The sequence below is a fragment of the Propithecus coquereli genome, unplaced genomic scaffold (assembly GCF_000956105.1).
Source record: "Propithecus coquereli isolate 6110/MARCELLA unplaced genomic scaffold, Pcoq_1.0 Scaffold203, whole genome shotgun sequence".
NCBI classification, from domain to species: domain Eukaryota; kingdom Metazoa; phylum Chordata; class Mammalia; order Primates; family Indriidae; genus Propithecus; species Propithecus coquereli.
The window spans coordinates 827,317-851,492 of NW_012145301.1; the positions used below are offsets into that span (position 1 = coordinate 827,317).

At 43.4% G+C, this 24,176-nt stretch overlaps 1 protein-coding gene across 1 annotated transcript in view; it reads right to left on the minus strand.

The window, feature by feature from the left end:
• ACSL1 (acyl-CoA synthetase long-chain family member 1) overlaps window positions 1-24,176 on the minus strand; it is a 67,752-nt gene that overhangs the window by 27,949 nt on the left and 15,627 nt on the right. Inside the window, exons 2-4 of the mRNA XM_012644008.1 lie at window positions 19,234-19,460; window positions 6,552-6,666; window positions 2,720-2,784 (exon numbers count right to left, since the gene is read on the minus strand). Of these exons, the coding sequence (XP_012499462.1) occupies window positions 2,720-2,784; window positions 6,552-6,666; window positions 19,234-19,428 (375 nt within the window). The 5' untranslated portion in view covers window positions 19,429-19,460. The remainder of the gene's footprint in view (window positions 1-2,719; window positions 2,785-6,551; window positions 6,667-19,233; window positions 19,461-24,176) is intronic.

Consider the following 24,176-nt stretch of genomic DNA (forward strand, 5'->3'; position numbering starts at 1 on the left):
AGTAAATACAAAAATATATATGATTATAACAACTAGGTAAAAATAGGTAGATTCACAAAATTAGGCAGGGCTATACACTCATCCCTATCCTCTCTCCATTCCTACCCCAGATTAACTGAAATTTTAAAAAACTATTAAACTTTGGAGTTCTTTTCTTTATTCTCTGTTGGTGAATTCTCAAGAGTAGTCTTAAAGCACACCTGCATCCACAGAAAGTAAGCCACATCCATCCCTGGCCTGGAACCCTACGGGTCTGGCACTGGGTGCGCTCCTGGACCTGCCTAGGGGGACCAGACTGACCCTGGTGCGGTGACAGCAGGACGACATCAACAGGCATATTACCCTACTCCATGGACGAGTTCACAACTCTCGGTTGCATTTAAGGGATCAGAACCTGAGAAATGCCTGCAACTGTTTGCAGAACTTATTGGATAACGTGCATACATTTACAGCTCTCGAAAGACAGTTCATATTTTTCTTTAGAAAAAGCCTCAAAGGGATTCCTAGCACCCAACAGGTCAGATTCACTGGCAAGTAAAAAAAACCAAAAAAAAAAACACGATTTAAATGTGCAAATCCAAAATCAGCTTCAGTTAAGTCTAGTTTTATATCTTTGCCAGCCTCTGCCTGAAATGTACGAATCATAGGTTCACACCTTCAGAAACCCCAGTAATTTTCAATCTTCCTTGAAAACTCCAATCTGCAATGGATGCATCTTCTCTCTTCCAGCCAATAAACACCACAAGTAATCCAGAGAGCACTGGATGAGTCCATGAGACCTTAGGACCATCACGCAATGTAATGCGCCCAACACGTGCAAATTGTTTTTACACCACACATGAAAATGAAAGATCTTGTAAATTACTATTTGGATGGGAAATGACTATTTGGCCCTGATAGGGCAAACTAAAAAAAGGGAAATCCAGGGTGCCTTGATAGCTTCTTGGATTTCTGTAGAGAAAGACTTTCTGCCAGATTTGAAACCAAAACATCTGAGAGAATCCTAAGACACCCCCGCCCCGACACACACACCCCACCTAGTTACTCACTTGTTATAGTAATTGCAGTCTTTAACTTTGTCGTGTAATTGTTAACGGCATGGCAGATTGCTTAGAGAAATGTTAATGGGGTTAAATTAATAAAATTAATTTCATCTCAAAAAAAAAAGGAAGAATTTAAGGCATTCCCAGATAAACAAAAACTGACAGAATTTTTCACTAGCAGATCTTCCCAAAAAGAATTATTAATCAGAGTCTTTCAGGCTGAAATGGAAGGACACTAGACTATTATTCAAATCTTCATGAAGAAATAAAGAGCACTGGTAAAGGTAACTACATAGGTAAATACATAAAATACAGCATAAATTTATATTTTCTTTGTAACTGTTTTTATCTTATCTGATTTAAAAGGCAATTGCCGAAAGCAATAAATATAAATCTGAGTTGATATGCAAAAAAAAAAAAAAAAGAGGGAAATCCCCATAGTCACCTAAGCTACAGCTCACTACTCCTTCTACAGGCAAGGTGTGATACGTCACTGTACCTTTTTACGCTCTTACGCTAGCTACTTAAGCAAAGACTTTTGCATTCTGTCAACCCTCAGAGGATGGAAGGGAAGAAATCATGTATTTCAATCCAAGAACCAACAAGCCCTATTCCACGAGTGTGGCTCTGTGGCTCCAAATGATGAATTCCCTTCACAGACACATCCTCTAAGTACACCAGCTACTAAAAGCACTGTTCATACAAAACGTAGAAGGAGGAAGTCATTTGTATTCACGAATGACACAGGATTACTGCCCCTGGAGGCACAGGGAGCCTTTTCTGGACAGCTGCACTGGATTCAAGAGGCAGCAAAGCAAAGTGACACGGCCAGCTGGGCCTGCCTGCCCTCAGGGTGCCACCTGGACTGGGGAAAAGCAATGGCATCTAGATTTGCTGTAATCATGATAAAAATAAAAATGAAAAGCAACGTCTTCCTGCTCTGCTACCTACTATTCGCAAATTGCCATTTAAACAGGTGCAGACATTGATGGGTGGAGACCGGGGAGTGACCAGGGTCAAAACACCCAGATCCCAGCCCCCCTTGTGTTTATACGGCGAGCACGGCAGTGTCTCCCAGAACATCTCTGCTCTTCTCTACGGCTGCCCTGGGGTTAAATGTCACACAGGTGTTGAGTCGGCCAGGACAGTTTTGAGGATCTGCAGGGCACAGTAGAAGAGCCCTATGCAAGAGGCTATAGGTCCTGGCTCTGCCACTAACCAGCTGTGACCTTGGGCAGGTCATGTCCCTCCCTACAAAACGTTTTCCTCATCTACAAAATGAGAGAGATGCTCGATATTCCTGCTTCTAAGTTTTTCTAGTAAAAACTCAGGCAGAGAGGCACAATGCTACCCCTAGCTCCCCAGGGAGAGGAGTCACCAGCTTCAAGAAGTTTCTAGAATTTTATTTTAAAAATTATACTTCACTCTACAACGTATCCACATCAGTTTTAAAATAAAGTGCTTTGAACTGCCAGTTAAATTACCCAACTCGTTCTCCCCAAATTCTTGCATCAAGCTTCTCCCTCTGGATGCTCCATGTCTATGGCAATGCTCTGAGCTAGTCCAGCACACACACACTGTAGAAACCTTCCAGAGCTGACATTCCAGAGCTCCCGGAACTGACGTGTGCAAGCACTCCTGCTTGCTCCAGTGGTCCACGGAGCCAGAAAACTCACCTGCTTGTATGAAAGCCATTCATAGGGCTGGTCTGGCTTCCGAGAGCCCAAACAAGGGCCATTATCTAAAAAGAGAAAAAAACAAGGATGGGCTTAATGTGCATAAATACCCCTGGATTTTAATTTCCATCCCACCTTATTCTAAAAGTACCAGGTAGACTCTATTTTCTTCTTCAGATTAGAAATGATGAGTTCAGATTAGAAATGTTTTCTCCCTAGATTTTGGTCTGATTTTTTATTCGCTTATTTATCTCTGTTTTATTTCTTAAATGGGGCAGGAGAGGATAGAGAGAGAAGAAAAGGTAAATATGACTTTTAAGGGCAACACCGAATTTGTGCATTCCTCGCTAACACCCTGCTGGTGTAGACCAGGCATCGGCAGCTGAGAGGTAAGGAGCTGCCGTAGGCTTTCAGAAAGAGGCGTTCCTCAACATTCCTAAAGAAGTTTTAACATTCTCACGCAGAATAGGAAAAGCGAAGTATAATCCTTTATGTGCCCTGGAATCCTGGTTACATGGTGAAGTCCCGACAAAGACGAAGAAAAGATGCAAAATGAGGGGAAAGGAGGGGGCATTTGTGAAAGCGAGTTAAGAAATATCAGGATGTGTCCTGATTCCAATTTAGGTTTCCAGGAAGCAGAAAGAGACCATAATACATCTGGCTTCACCAGTGCAGGTCTGAGTGTTCATGAAGATGTTCTGATTTGGTATGAGGACGTGATAAGCAGGAAGGAAGGCACAGGGTGGCCTCGCCTGGGGCCATGACAAGCTCGGGCCTGTCACACAGACAGTGCCCCAGAGGACAGAAGTGTGATGCATGTGTGCCCGCAAGAATCAATCTTGAGGGTGGGGGGGACACAGGCTGGACACACTGACTCCTTTGCTATCCCTAGGAACAGTGCTGGTGAAAACAGAAAGAACCTTATTCTCAGACCCTCTTCAATATACAGGGACCGTAACACAGCCTGGGCTGTACAAGCAAGTCCAATCAGCTGTTGTTTTCAGATGGAAAAACAATACATTAACCATATGAAATGATGCTATTTTATGCCGCAAAAACAGAGACTGACAAACTATAGCCAAGGGACCAATCAAGGCCCACTGCCTGTTTTTGTAAATATACAGTGTTATTAGAAAACAGCCAGACTCATTAATTTATGCATTGTCTTTTTTTTTTTTTTTACAAGCAGGTGTAAAGATATGTATTGTCTAAGCCTGCAGGTGAGTAGTTATAACCAAGACCATGTGGCCCCAAAAGCCTAAAATATTTACTATCTGGCCTTTTACAGGAACAGCATGCTAACTCCAGCTCTAGAACAGTGGTAGTTGATCTGGGAAACTTAAAAAATGTACTATACCCAGGGCTCTCTACTAATAACATTTCTGACTCAATTAGATGGGGACGGGGCCTGGGCCTCAGTATTTTTTAAAAGTTCCCCAGGTGGTGCTAAAGCACAGCTAGGGACGAGAGCCACTGATAAACAGGGAACTCAATCTTACTAAATGGCTTCCTAGGTGCAGTTTTAAAATACTAGGTTTAAAAACTCTAGGCTGGTTTCTACCATCATTCAACAAACTTCTGACCATCTTATCTAAATGCTGGGTCTTGCTCTTCTATAAAAGTTGAATTCTATGGTAGTCTAACAAAATCAAAGAGAATAAAAAGCTCCTCTGGGAAAAAGAAAAAAAAAAAAGAAAACAGTGACCTTCAAAGCAGCTCTCTTCAATCAGTGTAAATTAAGAAGACTGAACTTATTTTCCTTCACCTTCTCTGAAGCATTCGTAGAAGAACCTTCATTGTCCAAGTAGAGCAAATGACCAAAAAAAAAAAAATGTTACATGTTGTGTTAGGATCAGGAGAGAGTTAGATGTATATAACATACATCACCATGCTCCTAGAGTCCCACCATTGCCAACAATGGAAAATGTGTATTCTTTTATATACAGTTGACCCTTGCACAACATGGGCTTGAATTACACAGATTCACTTACAGGCGGATTTCCTTCCGCCTCTGCTACCCTCAAGACAGTAAGACCAACCCCACACTTCCTCCTCAGCCTGCTCAATGTGAGACGAGGAGGACCAAGACCTTTATGACGATCCACTTCTACTTAATGGATAGTAAACATATTTTCTGTTCCTTATAATTTCTTAATAACATTTCTCTAGCTTACTTCACGGTAAGAACACAGCATATAAATATACATAACATACACAATATGTGTTCATTGACTGCTTATGTTATTGGTAAGGCTTCCTGTCAATAGTAGGCTATTAATAGTTAAGTTTTTGGGGAGTCAAAAGTTACACGTGATTTTTGACTGTGTTGGGGGTCGGCACCCCTAACCCCACATTGTTCAAGGTCAGTATATATACACGCTTTGTGGTAGTGGTAAACAACACACACACACACACACACACACACACACACACACACACACTCTTCCATATGGCCTTCTATTAGGCTGCTTTAACTTATGGATATTTATCACAGAAAAACCCTGACCTTAATACTCACTTTCAGAAAGTTAATAAATGAAGTCGGTCTTCCTTTTGTAGTGGGGCTTAATGAGGCTACTACGGAGATATTGGGGCAAACACACTGAAATATCCAATTTTACCAGCACCAAGTAAAAAAGATGATGGGCACTTCTTGAGCACATATTACATTCACTATATCGTGGGGGACAGAGAAAGCAGTACCACATGGTCCCCAACTGTGAAGAAATCACAATCTGGCTAGCCATGGCAAAAATAAAAGCTAACTACCAAAGGATCTCAATAACAAAGCATGGATTCCAAAGATCATTTCTAGAGAAGAACCTGGTATAAGCAAAAATGAAGTGGCTAAAACAAAAAGAGGGATGGGGGACCCAGAAGGTACTCCCTCCTTCACTGAGGATGCATTAACGGAGCGCCTACTGTGTGTGCCACTGTGTCAGCACCGTGAGAAGAGATGGCTGACGGCCACCCCATTCTCAGGGAGCTCAGGCCAGTGGGGCCGGATGCCAGGTGAACACCTCCGCGCCATCTAGGGCTATGCAGCAGGTGGTACACAGTGCTGGGAGGGGAAACGCGAGAAATGCCTCACTGGGAGCGAGGGCATGAAAATGACAGACCAGGAAGGTTTTAGAGAAAAAGTGAAATGCAATGAGTTTTAAAAAATTAATAAGAATACATCCAGCACCTAGCCTAAGGGTGGGAAGAAGAGGCTTTATGATCCCAGGAGAAAAAGTGCACAAAGGCTTGGAGTCGGGAGAGAGCAGAGGTGGTCATAGCTTTGTGGGAAGTTCACTGTGACTTGAGGAGCATACACAGGAGGCCTGGAAGGGACAGAGGCTGAATAGAATGCAGGGACCAAATATCCTGAGGTCTCTTATGCCATAGTTAATAATTAAGGGTAATCCCATGAGCCAACATTTCCAAAGTGTCTCGGACACAACACTGACCTTGGGATGTCAGTATTTCTTTCTCAAAATTGGGGTTTCATGGTCAGGCAAGCTTGAAAAATGCCGGATTAGGGCCCATTAAACAGGTCTCTTTACTGCAGGAAACATCAGAGCCCACCACAAGCTAATGTACATGTGACTTGCCATAAAGTACAGGACCTGCTGGAAACGTATTTGGCCGTGGAGCCCCCTTGGCCACAGGGAACCTCTAGAGGATGCAGCGAGCTTTGGGGCTGACTCGGGGAAAGTTCTGGGTGTAGGCAGAGAGGCTAGAGCAATACTAAGTAGGCAAAACACAAGAGCAAATGAGCCTTTCCAAAAGAAAGGCCACCCTTAGTGAGAAACAGTAAGCGTCAGCCACACAAATGCAGTAAAATGCTTACTTGACACCTGTATACCCCTCTGGAAACCTTCGTATAAGGTTCTGACGTCGTCATAGAAATACACCAAGGGCTCATCACTGTCCAGTAGCGCGGATCTTCGAGCACCTTCAACACCCTATTGCAAAAGACAGACAGGGGAGTGTGTTAGAAGAAAGCGTGAAAAATAAAAAGCCCACAGCATGATGCTTTTACATAGGTACACGCTGCCGAATGGCTAAAGCCAGCTAATTAACATATCCATTCCTTACAAGCTTGTCCTTTAGCTGTGGGGAGAAGGCTTCACATCTACTCTTGCAGGTTATTAACTACAGTCACCAGCTACAGTCAATACAGCGTCACCATTGTTATGAACAATAGATCTCCTGAACTTACTCCTCCTATTGTACACCATAAATATACATAATTTGTATTTGCCCATTAAAAATAAATAAATAAAAATGTTTAAAATAAAAAGCCGAACGTGCCCCTGTGGCACCCCCAGCTCTCCTCCGGGAGGCCCCCTGCAGAACAGCTGCTCGGTGAGTACTTTGCTCACGAACGCAGCCCCGGATTCGCTGATGTGCTGATATAAATCGGTCACTCACCAGGAGGTAAGTGCAGGCTTCAGAGAAACAACACTAAGACAGCGTAGCTGGCAAAGGGATCCCTGGGAAAAGGAAACAACTGAAGAAAAAAAGACAAGAGGTTCACAGACCGACAAGCACTGGTCCTGCCAGACAAGGCTGGGGAGAGCAGGAGGAGGATTGCAAACTGCGCCCCCAGACACAGGCAATTCTCAAACCGCTGCTACCTGCAGCACAGAGGACTGAGGCTGCTCAGCTCTGGTGGACATGACATACCACCCGATTCTACTTCTGTAATGTTATCTGTATTCTTTTTGAGATGATTTCCACTGTTTTATCTCCCTACCAACTGTACTATAATCTGTTAGGAACTTCAGTTTCTCATATAGCATCTAATAGCTAAAATCATCAGCTATAAAACATATGGATGTGCAGAGATAGGCCTTTATCAGTTTTATTTGCAACTTTTTTAGGTGTGCATATTTGATGTCACTGTGCACCTTTCTCTGAGTTGTCTTCATCTGCTGGCTTCGTAAGTACACTCTGTACAAGAACCTGTAACCATGGATCAGGCGGCGGTTCCAAGCCTCATGCAGCAGCAGTGGTATTCTTAAGAGGCGACAGTTCTCCACTGAGAGCTGCTGAACACTCTGGGACTACAGAGACACTGCAAGGGGCCAAAAGCATTCTTTAGAGGCTGATAAATAAAAGCTCAGCCACTATGACATTAGAACCTACAATCTGTTTTTGTTTTAAATTTCAGAGAGGGGCCTTTACTTTGCAATGGTCAGGAAACTCTTGGGGAAATTAGACTGTGATATGAGAACTTCTGGTACCACAAGAAGAGGACTGTCCCAAAATGGAAGAAATCGTTTCTGGCTAGAGGTGTGATGAGAGAGAACAGGAAACTCCAAGAAGAAGGGGGAAGGAGCTAGGTCTCGAAGAGCTGACAGTCTGAGCAGGCAGCTCTGGTGGGGAACGGACGGATTCCAGGGGAAGAACTGAAGTGGAGACCCTTTCTAAGGCAATGACTGCCAGACCTGGTTTCATGAACTCTTCTATTTTCATTAGGATTATCCACTCCTCTTCCTGCAAGCTCTTTTGTTTTTTGTCTCCCCCACCCCTTAAGTTATACTTTATATATTGTTTTTAAAAACATTTAAGTGGTACAGAAGTACATCAAAGAAAAGAAGAGTGACTTCTACCAACAGTTTGGTAAATTCCTCCCAGTCTTTTTTTCCTATGCTTCTACATTTATATACATTCTTGCAATATGCTACATATGTGTGTTTAACTTTTGATCTAAAACCGCAAATAGTTTTCTGGAGTAAATATCTCCCAATCATACCTTTTAATTACAACATCATATTCTCTATCTTGGCAGAAACTTTCTAATACCTATAGCCATGATTCCAAACATGATTATTAACTAACTACGACACGCCACTTTATAAAACAAAGAAGTTATGCTTTGTGTGCATAAGGATGGAAAAATCTCTTTACTTTAGTATCATGCATTACTATTACTTAATCTCTGAGTCTGTTTTCTTTTCTGTAAAATGGAGATATTTGATATGATGAGTCTACTTCTAGGGTTATTTTTAGTTAAACAAGAACTTACCTGTAAAATATGAACACATAGAATATTACTCATGCACCCAATAACATGCCCTAAGGAATAATACAAGTCCTCTATAACCTATATCTTTACTCTAATAGCCTAAAACTCAGAAGCAATTTTGTAGCTTTTTAGTAAGTATCAGAAGCCTCTTCAACTCATGAAGCTAATGAAAACACCCAGGGCACCAAGGCTAAGGTAGGAAGAGAAAGAGGAAGCACAGAATGACAAAGAATAAGGAAAATAAGAAAGAGTGAAGAGATAAGAAAAGTAAGAGGCGTGCAAGGTGAAGAAGGGCCAACTGCCATAAATACCTGTCCTCTGGCCACGGGCCCCACCCACTCTGCCTGTCTCAGCTTGGCCTGGAGGCACAGGCAGCCTGGCTGGCCCACAGGGAGGTCTTCATGTCACTCTGCTTAGGATGGTGCCTTCTCTACTCATACACAGTGTTTTTCCATGCTATCCCTACAACAGCCACACTGCTTTCTGCACTCTGCTGAGGAGTTCTCAGAGCTGCAAGTGGGATGGATGGGAATCAGGTGAGTAAGACACAAGCTTGCTCTGACGGGGCCCAGGCCTTGTCCCTAAGTGACCATAGGGACTCCAGAGAGTACTGGCAGAGCACAAGACTGCAGGGAAGGTCAGAATGAACAGACAGGAGCAGGCCTGGATTCTAAGGGCTCATCGTAGAGCCAAGTTCCTTAAAGTGTGGTCTGGGAAACACCTGGCACTTGTTAGGAAAGCAAACTATTCGGCCCTACGTCAGACCTGCTGAATCAGAAACTTGGGGCGGCGTACAATGCAGCACTCTGTGCTTCCAGAATCCCTTCAGAGGACACTCAAGTTCAAGAAACACCATCCTGGAGGCATCAAGGTCTCCAGCGGGGCAGTGGTGAAGATGGGGTAATGTTTTAGAAGGAAATCTACCAGAAGTGTAAGTAGCATGCAGAACAGGAGGTGGGGAGAGGCTAGGAAGAAGGCAATTCCTCCCAGCCTGAGCTAAGGGAGCAGGGAAGGACAGCGATGCCGGAAGCACTATAGCGCTAATGAACAGGACCCAGCAGGTACCGCATGTAGCAGAAAAGAAGAAGGGCCGAGAAGATAGCAGTTCCATTTTACTAAATAGAAGACCGGGCACTGTGAATAGGCTTGAAGAAAGAGATTAAGTTTAGCTTTGGGTATGTGGAGGCCATATCCCTTCAAGACAGGTCAACTCTCTTGGTCAACTTCCCCATTCTTATTTTGAGAATCACTGCTCTAAGATCATTTTATAACAAAGTTTTAGCTAAATAATTCTTTAGGTTTAAGCTTTTGGTGGTATATAATCTTCAGGACTTCGAGAAACATAGCGGCAAAACAGACAAATCAAAGTAAAAGAAGGTAATTACATCCCCAATAAAGCCATCATCTTGACAATGTAACCTGAGGACAAGATACTTATTATTATTTTAATTAACAATTAGAGTCATTAGCAAAAGCTTGAAAAGAAGCAGTCAATGAGACAAGCAGAAAGAGAAGCTAACTGAAGGTATGATGAACCTGGGTAAAAGGTCAGATTGTCACTTAGTTGTAAGACATACTCTATAATTTCAAGAGAGCAGGTTGAATAAAATAGGGAAATGGCACAAAGCAAAAAGATTTGTGCTTTGAAATGTGTTGCTCTATGAGTAACCTAAAGAATTTTTTTTTTTTTTTAGAGACAGGGTCTCACTATGTTGCCTGGGGCTGGAGTGTAGTGGTGTCATCATAGCTCAAGTGAACTCCTGGGCTCAGGTGATCTGCCTGCTTCAGCCTCCCAAGTAGCTGGGACTACAGGCACGTACCACCATGCCTGGCTAATTTTTAAATTTTTGCAGAGATGGGGTCTCACAATGTTGCCCAGGCTGGTCTTGAACTCCTGGGCTCAAGTGATCCTCCCACCTCAGCCTCCCAAAGTGCTGGGATTACAGGTGTGAGCCACCATGCCTGGACAAGAATCATCATTTTTGAGGTGCATAAGTGCTACCTTTCTTCTTGAACAAAAGTGCCATACTTAAACACTGGGTGTTAGCAGCCCCGTTATAGCTACAAACTCAAGGAGTTGCACTCTGAGTGCTGGGAGGCACAGCTATCACAACTGGAACCCAAAATGTCTATGCATGTCACAAAACAGAGCCACTTCAAAAGCAGGGGATTTGATTATAAAACTGGGTCATTTAAGTACATGTGGCTATTTCTAGGAATGTTTACTTCAATGAAAAATACCTTAAATTTGGCTTTCTGACATAACCTATGGATTGTGGGTGGAGGTGGGGGTTTCAGTTGTGCTCAGGAAAAAGGGTGAGCTAAGCAGACAGCCCCAATCGAGTGTGCAGGACATTATTAAGACTGTGAGTCAGAAGGGATTGTGGGTCTTTTATTTCTTCTGCTATAGACCTCTTTAATGTGGTTATATGGTTTTCCCAGTTTAAAAAAAAAAAAGACGGTGACTCAAACACACTACGGTCCAATCAGCGGTCACGAGTACATTCTGTAACATCTATGCAAGCTAAGGTTCCCCCTGAGGTCAGTCTCCCCACACAGGCTGAATCAGGAAACAAAAGTTCAAGTTCCCCTGGAGGGCAGGAAGAGCAGGGACACCATGAACATCAGCATGAATCAAAGGCTCCCAAGGCCAGAATGCTTAGCAGTATTTAAAAAACAGGAACACTTGATGGCCAGTTATTTTGTGTCGCTCCCTTATTTAAATGCAAAAACAAGTTATGTCCTTGAGGATTTTTTAGGTGGTAGGAAGCCCCAAGCTTCATAACTGTGGTCTGATCCATCTCAATCTACAAATGGGTATCCACAGGCCACAGCAGTGAAACACCCTTCCACATGGAGTGTACGGTCATCCCTCGGTGTCTGTGGAGGAGTGGTTCCAGGTTCCCCACGCCCCAGGAGACCAAAATCCGCAGAAGCTCAAGTCCCTGTTATAAAATGGTGTAGTACTTGCATGTAACCTACACACGTCCTCCCCATCCTCCCTTGTACTTTACATCATCTTGAGATTACTTGTAATACCTGACACACGTAAATGCCATATAAGTAGCTGTTATACTATACTGTTTAGGGAATAATGACAAGACAAAAAGGTCTGTACATGCTCAGTACAGATGCAATCACCCATTTCTTTTCCCCCCAAATATTTTCAATCCACGGATGTGGAAGCCACAGAGGGCCAACAGTATTCTTCCTGGCATTTACATTTTACATGCATCTTAGCCTGCCCAGGCCACCGTCATTTGCTTCTTTTTATAAAGACACAAAATGACTTTTCCATCCACTGACCTTTCAGAGAGGATCTCTAGCCATCAATTCCCATATCCAGCACACTACATCCTTGATATATTAAACTAGGTCTTTTAAAGGCCAATCTATAGGCAACCCTCCTCTCCATGATAATTTCTGAACATAATGCACAGGCTATTTAAAAATACCCAGACTCCCCCAATACACCAAACTGTAAATGTCACAGGGTAACCATGGAGCCGCAGGCTTGCTATTCATGCTCACCACTTAACTAGCTAACTTCCCGAGATCCTCTACTCCCAGGTGAGCACAGAAAGGGCAGCGCCATCCTAACAGTCAGTGCTGGATGTTGACATCCGCATGCAGGAAAGATGGAAGGTAAATGACTATTTACCGAGCACCTGCTAAAGGCCAGCCACTCTCCAGAAGAGGAAACTCAGACTCGGCGGGGGGGGGGACGCTCCCCCCGCCTCACTCCCACGTCTACAATGTGGTGAGCTTCAAACCCAGCTCAGTGGGTCACTCAGGTATGCTAAGATTTGCTCTGTGGTTCCCAAGCAGGTTCCAAACTTGCCCACACATTGTTCATCTTGAGGAGACAGGGTCCGGATCACCAGAGCCCAGCTGGGTTTTTTGATTCTTCAATGCTTTCCTCTAATCCTCAGATCCCTAGACCATCTCCAGTTGCAACTTCCAGAGCTCTAATCTATCGCAATCAGAGGATTTGTTTAAGAAGGGTGGGGTAGAAGGCTGACACAGCACTTAGCAGAATATCTCATCACCAGAACAAAACCAGCCAACCGCAGGAGGGAAAATAGCACCCTCCCACCTCAATGAAAGGGAAGTCACAACATCCAAATCCCCCCACACAGACACACACATTGTTCCAGCAAAATAAGACTGCCTGTAGAACTTTTCACATGCCAGCCATTTAGAATATCTGAGGCATTCTGCTTCACTCCTGCCTCGTCCCCAGGGAACCACATTTCTACTTACCATCCTTTGTTGGCCTTTTGGACAACAGCGTGCAGAAGGGATTTTGCCAAGAAACGCAGACAGCCTAGCCTACCTTTGTCGTTTTTCATTTGGCACCAGTTGGCTCCATTTGGGGGAGGCTATTTTTAAACTTAAATAAATAGTTCAGCACGTGTTTCTGTCATTTACGTGAACACATGTTCTTTGTTTAATGAAGCCTGTGAGAAGTGGCATCATTTGTACAAAATCAAATCGTGTTTTCAGACCTGCTTTATCGTATTCTACCTGTAGTGAACTTTATGGCTTTTTCTTCCTGGGGAAACGGAACCCAGAAACAAATAGTTTTTTAAAAATTAGCAATCCATCTCTTTCTTTCTCCTTGAATTCCTAAGGCAGCTACTTAGTACTTCTGCGGCCTGGTCTTGCACAAAGATCAGAAACTCCGCCTTCAGCTCTCTGTAATAACCACGCCTCAGCCTGCAGAGCACCCCACCCACAGCCTGTAGAGCACCCCACCCAACAACTGCCGCTTATTACCGCCGCTGATACTATTGCCACCTCATTCAGCCGCCTGAGAAGTGTCTCTAAGTCAGCAGACAGGTCTTTAGCATCTTAAAGAGCAACTCAGTTGTTCCCATAATGTGAGTTTAGTAAGAAAAAGTAATGTAGCAAGGTTTTTCATATTTTGTTATTAAGAAGCCCACTAAGTTTTAGAAAATGAGCTAAAGTTACCTAAAGGTATGAAAATGCCGATGTTTGCACACTGTCAGAATAACATTTCTAAACAAAAACACCACTTCTAAGTACACTCTCTCCATCCCACCCCCACAGCCCCAACTATTAGGACTGCTTGCTGAAAATGGCATCAAATGCTAGAACAGTTTTCAGCAAAATATGTCCAAGAATTCTCTGAGTACCATGTCAGCAAAGTTGTTAGGGCAGAATCAAAAGAGTAAATCTTTGCTCACATCTTCATTTGACCCCTTGCACAGTTATCGTGCAGTCAAGACCAGGGAAGAACAGGCCATGGGGAATGGTGACTGGGAACCTGCAATTCCAGATGGTAAGTAAATTAAAGTTAATGCTAAAAACAGTCAAGATTTCAACAAGGATGACTGACAGGTATGAAGCCAGAGCATCACACCAAGAGATTCTTCCCAAGTCTCGCATGCACTTCTAGTTGAATACGTACCTGGTAACTGTTCTCTGTTCCAAAGCTTCCCAGAGATGAGAATTGGGTTTATATTTACAAATGACTACGGAGACAATATTTATTATGTCATATTTACGAATGACCACAGAAACAACCAGATGGCAGCTGTTAGGAACCACTTACTTTTCCTAACATTTCTCTCTTCCTCTCAGTGTTCACCTGCTACCCCGCTCCTGGTGCAAATCCGTTAGTCGAATGTGCCCTTGTACAGGTGGCATGAACACTCCTCCTGCAGACCCGCCAGGCTGGCATCAGGGCAAGCGAGTGCTACCACCATCCACCCACCTGTCCTTCCTGGACACCTCTCTTCCTGTCCTTCCCTGGCAGCTTCCACGCGGGCCTGTCCCTAAATGTCTGTCTCACAACAGCGTTTGGTCCTGCCCAACACAACAACAGTCCCTGCTCAGAGCCTGCCCCACCCTTCCAGTGCAGAAGGGCATCACCACTCTGTTTCCACCAGCATCAGCCCCCAGTGGGCACACACTCGCTTTACCTCCCCAAGCCCAGGCTGAATCTTCATAAATCTTATGAATCAATGGCCCACTCTCCTCTCCTGCAGAAATTGCTTATGCCAGTTTGCAAGTGGTCCTTTACACATATACTCATGTGAAGTACGACCATGGGCAAAGGAGGGAATCCGCCAGCCACACAGGAAAACCCTACTCAGTACTACGCTCTGTACACACCCTCTGAACGGGGACAGAGAATGCTATCTGCAGTGTGCATGTGAGCTGGGAGGTCTGGTTTGTTCATGCAAGCCTCTGGCAGACCAGGACTTTTGAATTCTAAAACCACGCTGTTTATTGAGCATTGCTTCCACAGGCTGGATAGGCTCCATTTAGTTTGCTTCTTTCCATGAATCCACAGCTGCAGTTGTATGGCATGAAAACAAGTCGCTTGCATTGCTCTTAGTTTGGGGATGGCTCTCACCCTCTGCCAAGGACAGGAGGAGCCCTGAGCAGTACTTCCCGCTGGACTGCTCTGCCCTGGTATCGTGCACATCACACGGCAGAAGCTCGAGTCCTCACTGAATGCGTACACACCTAATGACTATTCTCCGTGACTTGTGGAGAAGCAAACCCAAACATCGCATCCTTCATATAGACTTTCTGAAGCACAGAATTAAAGTACCACGGCAAGTCACTAACCATATACATCCCAACATGTGGATGTGAAACTTTCAATCTTTCATGCAAAAGGGTCACCAGCCAGCATGGGACCCAAATGTCATGAGATTACTTGGTGTGGAATTCAGTCATCCAATTTGGAAATAAGATGGTTATAACCAAGCTTCTTCACATTAAAAGATATAAACCCATGCTAGAACCAAGGTCTAGTAACAAGTCTAAACAGTGAATCTGATAGACTAACTGGGTTGCCACCATAAGTAAATTTTAATTTAAGTTCTGATATTCTTAAAATTAAGTCTTAGAGAAGCTAAGGACTTGTAGGTATAAAGAAATTTTTACTTGCTACGATTTATTCCTTTGTCTAATATTTAAAAACAAATAACAAATAACATGGGTTTTCATTTAAGTACTTTATAATCTAGTTGTAGTTGTCAAAAATCTTTCAGAACTAATTCGACAAGTAAGTCACCTTGATGCCACACCACTTCTCTCCTCGATGTGAGGAACTCACACATTCTTCCTACCAGCTCCTTCAGCAATAACAATGGTTCTCGTCTATACTTCACGATGGTTCGGGGCCTAAATTCCTTGAACTTGATAGGTGCGCCTACAAGCCCATCAGCACCAAGTTCTGCTCTGACCCCTTCTTTGTCCGACCGGGTTCCAGAGCAGAGAACGCGAGAAGGGCAGAGCTGCTCAGGATTCCACAGCCCTGTGCCCCCTCCCCACCCGATTCCTGGCAGTTTCTGATTCTATATCCAGCCTGTGTACGGAATCTAGACTCTGTTTCCCTTTTGCTCCTTCCATTTCCATCACTACCTTCAGCCTCCTGAGCCCGCACGTCCTTTTTCAGAAGAGCCTGCTCGTGGGTGCAGAAGCTCTAGCCACTGACTCTTCAAACTGCCCTGGACAGATCTAAACTTTCCTTCCAGTACACAACTTTCAACTGCAATAATGAAGGCAGCATAACAGAGTTCTAGATCTTTCACTAACTGTATAACAGAATTTCATCTCTTTGAATTCAGTTTTCTCAGGTATAAAATGATTAAAAGAGGAGATCTTCAAGGAAGAATAAAATTAACACTTACTGAATATTATTGTGGGCCAGGCAGCCACTGCGTAACAATGCGGTCCTCTCAGCAATGCTGAGGGGGGGAAGCACCTCAGTCACTCCTGTTTTCCAGATGAGGAACGTGAAGGTCAGAAATGCCTGGTGAACCTGCCCACGGCTACCGGTCCCGCCTAGGTCTCATCTCTCTTCTCCCTGGTCCCTTCTGGCCCCACCATGCTCTTGTACTTCCCTTAACCACAACCAGCAGGCTCCAGGCCCTGACCAAGCCACTCCAATGGAGGTCATCTTCAAGAAAGGGCCAGGGGGCTCTCAACCTCAGAGAACAGGCTAAGACAAGTGAAAATTGGAAGTTCTTGCACATCCCTTGTGAAAGTGACATAAAAACAAACACACAAACCACAACACTTGCTTCCATTCACTGCCTGAAGCTACAGAGCAGCAGCAGTAAAAATCTTTAGAAGATGGAAGTTCTTCCTTGGCATGCAGGGAAAAGCCAGCCTTCAGGTCACTGTTGCAACTGGTGAGCGGCCACTGCAGCCACGGGGACGTGGCTCTCCAGACAGGGGCCCTCGCAGGCCATGCTCCAACATTTAGGAAAGACTTTTTGGATTCTGTTCCTAACCCTACTTCTCTCCCATTCTCTAGTGTGGGTCTTCATTACAGGCTGACAGCATGAGCACTAACCTCCTCTTTCCAACCCTGATTTTTGAAAGAAAATTCTAGGAGGTGTAACTTGTAAAGCACCTCTGTGCTGCTGCTTTAAAAAAGGGTATCTGGGAAACAGCCAGCGTGGGTTGTGATGAGATGGGACCAAACCCCACAAAGTACAGATGCCTCTCATCTTAATATCCATGGAAAGTTTCTGGGAAGAGGAGGGTAACGAAAACGGCATACGTGAGATGAGGGGCAGGGTGAAGGTGGGAACTGACAAAAGGTGCTCACCTGTTTTCAAACTCGGAACAAAGTATTTCATTCTGGCGGTCAACCCCTGCAACAGCGCCGGAAACGCAGGCTCCTCACCAAGGCTTTACAAAATCAGTTCAGTTCCTCTTTCCCTGCCATAGATGTCCGTGTGATGATGCTAGCTGCATCAAAGCACCTGTGACCACCAAGCACCACAATTCCAGGGCTACTTTTAAATTCAAAATGTTAAGTTCTTTTTTAAAAAGGCAAAGCGAGTTTAGTATCTATTCTATCTATTCCTAAGACCCACGAATTCCAAAAATCAGAGCTGAATCTATTTCTATAAGCAAAGAGAAAAATCAGGAAGCCTACATGCTAGGTAGTAGGATTATAGATTTTCACTTTCTTTCTGCTTATCTGTAGTTTTAAATTGCTCTACAGAGAACACGTACAATTACTTTAATAAGGTAAGATGACTTTATGTGAAGTTGGAATTTAAAAACTACATTGTAAGTGCCCCCAGAATTTCTCATATAAGAAGAATCAGGCATTTCTTACAGTTCCTGCCAAATTAAAAATGTCTTAACCCTGCACTTGCCAGTGACTCTTCTCACAGCAATGGCAATGCTACTGCAGGTCTTCCACCAGAAGGGAAGGAAGGCCAAAAACATCACACAAATCTACTGGGAAAAGTTAAATTCTACTCATTATTGGTACGTGATTGGCAGAGGTGAAATATTTAGGTACCTTGACCTTTTAAATAAAGAAGATTTTCTCAGCAGTAGTTCGGTCATTCTATATTTATATTTTGGCATGAATTATGACATATCCTTTTTATGTTTGAAGAGTTTCACATTAACGAATCCAAGAACTTGTCTAAAATAAAACAAAGAACTAAAACCCCACAAAATGACAGCAAAGCTCCGACTCCAGCCAGGGCTTTATTTGAAAGGACACATATTCTCCTCCTTACGGCCATCCCGGGAAGTGGGAAAGGTCTTTCATCTCTACTTCTAAAGCAGTAAAAGAGGGAATTCTGGGCTTCCCAAGGTTCTTCTGTGTATCTGCTGAATAATCAATACCGAAAACTAATTCTGACTTAGGTAGGGAACGCCGGCAACTACAAAGCAAGAGCAAAGTGTAGGTGACGTGTCAACGCATCAGTGAGGACGTGGCTTCATCTTTTCGACACCTTGCCTTTTTCGCTAACCTTGAAAAGAGATAAAACAGGGAGGGCAGGAGCAATAAGAAAGAATCTTCCTAAACGGGTCTTCAGGCTTCCCTATGCCAGCCGACTCAATAAACTCTCATCGCCAGCCTCTGGTCAGTCGCGCACAGCCTGGGCACTCAGCAAGTCAGTCAGAGGCCCCTCTTGAATGCTCTTGTTCCTTCACATCCTGTCCTAAATTGTGCAGCCACATTATTCTGGCACGTTTCTACTCTATCTAGCCCTCTTCTGTTTGAAATCCTGAAGTCCCTTCCAGCAGCTTGAGAATGTGTTCTAAGCTCCAGATATGCTACCAGTTAAACCCTTCCTTCTATAACATTTGTCCGACAACTCTCATCCCTGCTGGAACATAACCCCAGGGAGAAGAGGGGCTCTGTGCCGTCTTCTTCCCCTCATGGAATCCCCTGGGCCCACCACAGAGCCTAGCACAGGGTAGGAGCTCAGTGTGGTTTCTGGAATGATCTTCTGTGTGACTGTGGGTAGCCACTCAGCCAATACCACTTCATCCGCCCCTGTGGCCTACGTTTTGGCCTATACCTCTGCTTACTGTCAACCACTGCTGTTTGTTTAGGACATTTTTGTTTATAAAGGACCCTCACGACCAAATATTTGATTGTGGTTGTGATTGTGATCAGTGCCATATCCAGTGGGGCTTAATTAACCTGGGGGATGCAGAGCAAACCCAGGAGGCAGGAGGGGCCTTCACTTACCGCCACTTCGACCGACTGCATGGAGAGGTCACATGGCGGCTTCAGGGCTTTGGGTCTCGTGGCGTACCAGAAAGTGGTGAGTGCTGCAAAAGCTCCGAAGCCCATAAGCGTGTTGGTTGGAAGAGTGCGCACGTATTGTCGGAAGTCAACCAGCTCTGGCATCCGAAAATACCGGAACAACTCGTGGGCTTGCATTGTCCTGTGTTGGTAGTTTTCTAAGCTGAACTCTGTCGAAAGAGAAAAATGTGTTCATTCCAGGGAGGCAGGACTCCTCTCTAGAATTCCCGGAGGCTGACCACTCTAGGCATTAAACCCACAGTCTAATGCTCCAGGCCTATTCCTGGCTGTCAAATGTCATTTTTCTAAAAACATTTTAGGAATTCATTTTCATTCAATTTCTCTATTATCTTGTGTTAAAAAAAAAGCAACAACATTATCTTCCTTTCATTAACCACATGAAAAAGATTTTACCCACAAAGAATTCTTCCCATAAAATGCTCACATAAATAGGTATAAGTTCCAATTTTCCTCTCTGATATTGTACCTCTGTTCTCTTCCACCTAATCAAATACACTCAACTCTCGTTATCAAGGCTAATGAGGACATGAGTGAATAGGAACAACAAGCCCAAACCACCTGAGAGCCATCAGTGTCTACTTCTTCCAACAGATCTTAGAACAAGTTCCCAAACTGGTTAAACAGACCAATCTGAATGTCACCTTCCTGTACGCTTCATATCAGAAAAGTGGCAATATAAATGCTGGGAAACCTGTAGTTGGCTATTTTGATAAGATCGGTTTCTTTCACATTGCCCAAGATATTATAGCTGAAAGAAACAAATAAATCGGTGTGCATAAACTTTAAACCAACCATCAGATGTCTAGAGAAAGATTTTAGCACAAGTATGTGAAAGAAAGCATAGAATAGTATTAGACTCTGGAGCCAAATTCTGCCTCCCCAGCTTATTAGCTGTATGATTTAAGACAAATTACTTCACCTTTCTGTGCCTCAGTTGCCTCATCTATAAGTGGAGATTAAAATAGTACCTATCTAATGGGGCCTTTACGACTGCCAAGTGATTCACATAAAGAGGTTAGGTTGGTGCCGCACACCAGAAAATGTTAAAAAAATGTTAGATATTATTATTATTATTTCCTCTATCAATGCTCTGTGATTAGCCCTGAGTACAGAACAGTGAAGTAACCCAGGTAATAAATAATGATGCTTGCCTACAAGCAGTTTGCAAATAAAATTAAGAAGCAAAAACACACAGAAAAAATTAGATGAATAACCTGATACACATATATCAAAGCCCCAAATAGAATGTTACAATTCATATATAGATCAGTATAAAAAATAAATATGCAGTACAGATAATCAATAAGAATAACTCTAATTAGAAAATTATTAATGAATAACTGCTCTAAAGCTTAGCAGTAAAGGGAAGGAAATAATAATAGCAAATGATATGAAAGCCTTTTCTCAAAAATTCCCTGGCAATGCAACAAGTATTAACATTTTAATATAAGGTCAGATGGTATTTGTGAGCTATTTACTATAATATTCTTTTTAATGTCTAGGTCACAAAACTGAAAATAATTTTTTTTCAAATATAGAAATCCCCTGTTTGAATTTAAATCTATACTATTAAATAGTTTTTCACAAAGTAGCAGAATATCAAGCTGTTTTATCAGTCACCAACAGTAGAGGAAGCAACATAATGTATTTGCTCAGTGCATTCAGTCTCTGCTACAATGGCTCTGTGTACATGCACGTGTACACACACACACACACACACACACACACACGAAACTTCAGGGTTTAACATGACAGCAAAGAGAGAACAGATAAGCAAACTTCTTCAGGTCATAACTCTGGAGAGAAAGCACCAGCACTTGAAAACCACTCACCATCTGTGCCACCAACAGCTGACTGTGGGGTGACACATCACTGCAGAAACAGAAAAGGCGGTGAGGGTGGGGGCGGGGAGGGGTTAGAAGGGCTCAGCCGGTGCTTACCCGGCCTGCCAAGGTCTCTCAGGGCATGAGTCACATGCCGAGTCCTACGCTGCTGCCCACTGGGCTAAAGGTAACTAGCAGACACAATCCGTACTTGACTTCTCAGGAGAGCAGAGGTGGAGGATGGGCCAATGGCAAGCCCGGAGCAGAGTCACCCCATCGCACCACCCATGGGCAGGGACAGGCATCAGTGAGTGTCGCTGCCTGGGCCAGTTCTGAAAACAGACACTGTTTTCTTTCTGCTCAGCTTCCCCAAAAAGAAGAGACAATGGGCATTTTTTTTTAAACTGTTGAAATGAAGGATCGGATGTCGGGTGGTACGTCTAAGCAACCTAAGACATACCGAGAAAGAAACAGATTGCCAAGAGCAGCAGCAGGTTTACTCTAGACAGGTTCAAAGGAATCGAGCTACTCCCCTAAGTCCACATATGTGAGCACCTAGTGCATGCCCGGCACTGGGCTGGGGGCTGGAAGACAGTGCTGACGGCTCGGTCCAGGCTTTCAGTGGGCTAACCATCTAGTCGGGGAGAGGCCAAATTGAACAAGCAACATCTGAGAGGCATCGGGGAAGTCCTTTCAGGGTAAGATAAGTGGACAGATCATGTCCAGGTTCAATTGGCACTGAGTGGTAAAATTTCACAGACGGTAACACATCTCTACAAATGCAAAGCAAGCTTACCAACAAAACGTGTAAACTTGCCCTCAAGTCCTCCCGTCTTCTAGTTGTCTTCACTATCCTATAGCACTCAAGTCTAAACAGGAATTACCCACCCCTTGCACACACCCCATGTCCTTCTCCCTTCTCTTCCCAAGGTCCCTGAAGTAGTTGCCATGAAACCTAGACTATGTGAATCTACAGGGGCTGTTCAGTAGAATCACATCCCTGAGTAAAAACATGAAATAATTCCTCTATAAAAACACAGTCATATACAGGTGATGAATTTGTCTATTGTAAGCATCAGGAGTAGCCAAGCCATAGACTGCATTATACTAAGAAAGTCTGAAAAGTCAAGGAAAGAATTTTTTAAAAAAAACTTCAGAAAATTATAGATTTAGTAGCATAAATGCAAGACTATTTTATTAGAATACTAATCTGTAATGCTAAGGATTTAAATCTAGCCAAATTCCTTTATTTAGTGGGTGATAATGACGAGTTACAGCGGTTTAATTCATATCTCTTAACTGGCAGCCAGGTAACAAGCTGAAAAGCAACTTTGCTTAGCAAATTGGTTAACGCAGTGCATAGGAAAACCATAGTCTATGCATAAAGAACTAAGACAACATCTCATTTAGATCCACGTAAAGAACATCTCTGAAACATGAAACTGATAGCAGTATAAATCTTTTCCCTCCTATTTAACTACTATTAGGGAAAAGGTACTTGAAGTATTTAAAAATGCAGGCAAACCTACATTCAAAGAAAATCAGATGCAATAAATAGTCTTTCAATGCTGTATGTGAACATAAAAACAGCACGCTTTAAGATTCTACCCTAACAGGTCTCTAAGAAGTATTAACACTCATGTACTTGCTAACAAATGGTTAAAACTGAGAGGTAGATTTTATTCTTATTCCAGTACTATTCTAGTTGAAATTTTTTTTTATTCTTTCAAAATCTAATTTCCACATCATCACTTAAGGAAGTTTATAGAATGGGCACATAAATCATGCTGCTGTTTGCTAAGAATATGATTCAATTAGCTGAAAAGCTCAAGAAGCCAGTGTTTCTCAGTGGGGAACACACAAGGCTACCAACAACTGGCTTCTCCTTCCTCTACAGCTACTCCAGTGCACCCTTCCTCTTCACACTTCCAAAAAGTGGGTTTGTTCTACTGGATTTTTGGAATTTCCTATAAAGCTGGAGTCTAAAACCACAGAATGACAAGGGATGTAACAACGGCCAGAGAAACCTGGCACGAGCCCATTGTAAAGAACCAGTACAGAGGATGCCTTTAAATAGAACTGTGTGGAAACAGAGGGAGCAGGGCAGTGTAGTAGAAGCTGGATTGCATGACTGTCAGAAAACAGAAATCCTGGTGCCCGTCTACCCAATCTTTGGACAGAATAGCTAAAAATGCAATTAGCATTTATTTAGTATTTTGGAAAGGCTTTCACATCCTGTGTCTTCTCTGAACACCTCAATAGCAAAATGATGATAAGGAAACCAAGACCAGAGACTTCAAAGGCTTCCCCAACGAAGGTGTCCCTATGTTTGTCATGCATGGGACACCAACCTGACTCTAAATTCAATTTACACAAAAGATTCTTAATTGTGCTAAGCCACTGACCTTCTCCCCTGAGAATATACATCATCATCTCTGCAAAGGGCTCACAAGTCACCTTGCCCAACCCAAGTTAGGAAACACGAAGCAGGTTTCTAAGAGTCCTTCCTGTGCTAGCACGCCAAGGTATTATGAGAGTTCTGCATCTGAAATCCACCTAAACTCTCAGTATCTTACATAAACGATAGCATTTATCCTATCACCCTGGCTTCTGAACATGTGAGTTCAAGGCCCACTGTATGCAAAGGTTCACCTCTTCCAATTTTGTTTGCACTATGAAAAAAGTAGTTCAGAGCCAAAAGTGACTCACAAGGGTATAATTCTCTAAGGACACACATACCTCTTACATTTCTGCAAACTTTTACTTACATTAGCATTTCGTTCTCTTCATGCCATCTATAAATCAAAAAGCAGGTGCCCTGGATGCTTCTCTCCTTCTGAAGTTCCTCAAGCTTTCATCAAGATGAATAACAACAGTTTGATGGAATACTTCACTAGGAATGCCGCCCTCAAACAAACCCACATAAATGGCACCCTTGCCCTGGTAGCAGCAAATTAAGAAATCCTGACATCTTTCCTCAATGCAGTGAGCCAAGCTGGCAAGATGCTGTCATCCCATGCCCCACCTCCTCCCTTTGTACAA